The sequence below is a fragment of the Aplysia californica genome, unplaced genomic scaffold (assembly GCF_000002075.1).
Source record: "Aplysia californica isolate F4 #8 unplaced genomic scaffold, AplCal3.0 scaffold00080, whole genome shotgun sequence".
Taxonomy (NCBI): Eukaryota; Metazoa; Mollusca; class Gastropoda; order Aplysiida; family Aplysiidae; genus Aplysia; species Aplysia californica.
The window spans coordinates 1,267,848-1,270,165 of NW_004797350.1; the positions used below are offsets into that span (position 1 = coordinate 1,267,848).

The 2,318-nt window shown below is 40.7% G+C and overlaps 1 protein-coding gene across 3 annotated transcripts in view; it reads left to right on the forward strand.

Annotated features, from left to right (window-relative positions):
* Positions 1–2,318, forward strand: part of LOC101847026 (cadherin-23) — a 51,268-nt gene that overhangs the window by 45,000 nt on the left and 3,950 nt on the right. For all 3 annotated transcript variants that reach the window (XM_005094362.3, XM_005094363.3, XM_035968757.1), the window contains 2 exons: positions 576–785; positions 2,044–2,157. In XM_005094362.3, the coding sequence (XP_005094419.1) occupies positions 576–785; positions 2,044–2,157 (324 nt within the window). The remainder of the gene's footprint in view (positions 1–575; positions 786–2,043; positions 2,158–2,318) is intronic.

Sequence of the window (2,318 nt, forward strand, 5' to 3'; positions counted from 1 at the left end):
TGTGTGTGTGTGTGTGTGTGTGTGTGTGTGTGTGTGTGTGTGTGTGTGTGTATGTGTGGTGGAGGGGATATGGATGAAGGAGAGGGAGGGGGTAGTGCCCTTGTCCCCTTTAACCTGTTTATAAGCAGGCATATGCGTGAAGATCAGGTTTGCCTCCTGAGGGACCTGAATTATATTCCTATATCCTTATGTATTTTAGAGAACTGTGGCACTACATTTCTATTATACATAAAAATGACACAAGCTTAATAAGTAATTATTTTTATTCCAACTTTTAGATTAAGCTGAAAAAAACAAAAAACAAATCTAAATAAAAAATACTTGGAGGTCAAAATATTAAACATGTTACCTGCACGTAAAATTATCTAGAAGAGCTCTGCACCCCGCCACGTCCCTTCTTTCGCTAGGTCATTATCCCATTTGAAAAGCCTTGTACACGGATAAGCAAGCAATGGTATCCCAAGGCTGTTTACCTATAGCACAGAGATTCATTTTAAAAGCATAACGAAAATACCCATGACCTGCACCCCATTAAACGTTGAGTTTTAAAATGATGTGTTTTCCCCTCTCTGCAGTATCGATTCAAGTTCTGGTTCTATAAGTGTGACGGATTCGAGTCTGTTGTCAGAATCCACCAAATACATTCGCTGGGTGGTCTGCAGATCCACTGACGGAGGAGTATCGACTTCCAAAGTTTCACTGTTAAGAATCGATACATTCGACAAGGACACTCAAATGATTGTAATTGAGTTTTCAGAAACTCTTGCAAATGTCCGAGCGGAGCTGTAAGTTGAGTAGTAGTAGTAGTAGTAGTAGTAGTAGTAGTAGTAGTAGTAGTAGTAGTAGTAGTAGTAGTAGCAGGAGTAGGAGTAGTAGGAGTAGGAGTAGTTGGAGGAGGAGGAGGAGGAGGAGGAGGAGGAGGAGGAGGAGGAGGAGGAGGCGGAGGAGGAGGAGGGGAGAGTGGAGTAAAAGTGATATTTCATGCGCAATGCTGTAATGGAAACACTAGTCATTGTTTTACACCTTAACAAATGTACACCGACTGAAGACTGGGATGAGCCCAAATTATGAATCAAAGACACGGATCTTCGCCCCCTTTCGATAGATATGGTCAGAATATATAATTAATTAATGTAGATATTTTTAGGTTCTTATCAACACAGTTGAGATAATTTAGGTTGCGGGCTTTAACACATACTGTCGGGATATTCTGGACTGAGAGGTATATAACAACCTTAACAGAAAGACCGAATTGCTCTATAAAAGTTCTCCCCACACGGGTATCGAATAGGATCGTGTGACAGCAAGGCACTTAACTGCTACACCATAGACACCGGTGTTAGTTGGTTTACTTTCTTTAGCAGATGAAACTGGAAACATTCATAATCACGAGCGCGAGAAACCTAATGACTTATGACAATTCATTTTGTGTACGGAACAGATTCTCGTGTGGGCAATAAATGTTACCCGGCCGACTTTCACAACCGACTCGTCCTTCTCTGATAGTGGTAATTTTTATGACAGTGTGAACCATTATAAACTTCAGGACCCCCTTTTCCGCCCCCCCCCCCCCCCCTCAATCCAAAACTTTTCTCGCTTTCCACAACCCAGTTCTAAGACCTATCAAATCCAGACGTCAAGAAAATCCTCAAAGTTTCTTCACACTGACGTTCTATTTAGGATCATAAAACCAAAGCAAAAGATATAGCAGTCTAACTTTTAACAGAGATGTTTATATCAATTATTGAAGACGTCTGACCTCAGAATTTCCATCAGCTAATCTCCTAAACTAGTTTGTTTGAGTAAATAGAAACACATCGATACAATTAGGGTCATTTAGTGTTGAGAAATAGTAAGCCAGACAGACAGAGACAATAGTGGGAAAGTAAAGAAGTAGGACCTACCAGTGACGCCCTCTAACCACCCGCAGTCCTCAGCGGTTTTTCTTTTTTCCACAAACATAACAATTCTGCCTTTGTGATCCTAACTTTTGATAATATTGCGTCGTTTGCTTTCTTAAGCCTCTTTCCCGTCTATTCTCAGAAACGGCTTCAAGTCTCGGGCACAGTTATTCTTCACCGACACCCAGAGACTGGACTTCGCTCAAACGTTTGATACAAATACAGGCGGCAGCAGACGACGTCTTCTAGCTTCACAGTGAGTTCACACATTGCAAAAAGGGTGTATTACACTTTGAGAGGACTCGGCGACACGATTAGAAAGTAACAAAAGATGCCTCTACAAAGTAGATATATTCATTGTTTTAAGGCATACCGTTTCATTGCAAATATAAATTAAAAATATATAATATAGACAAA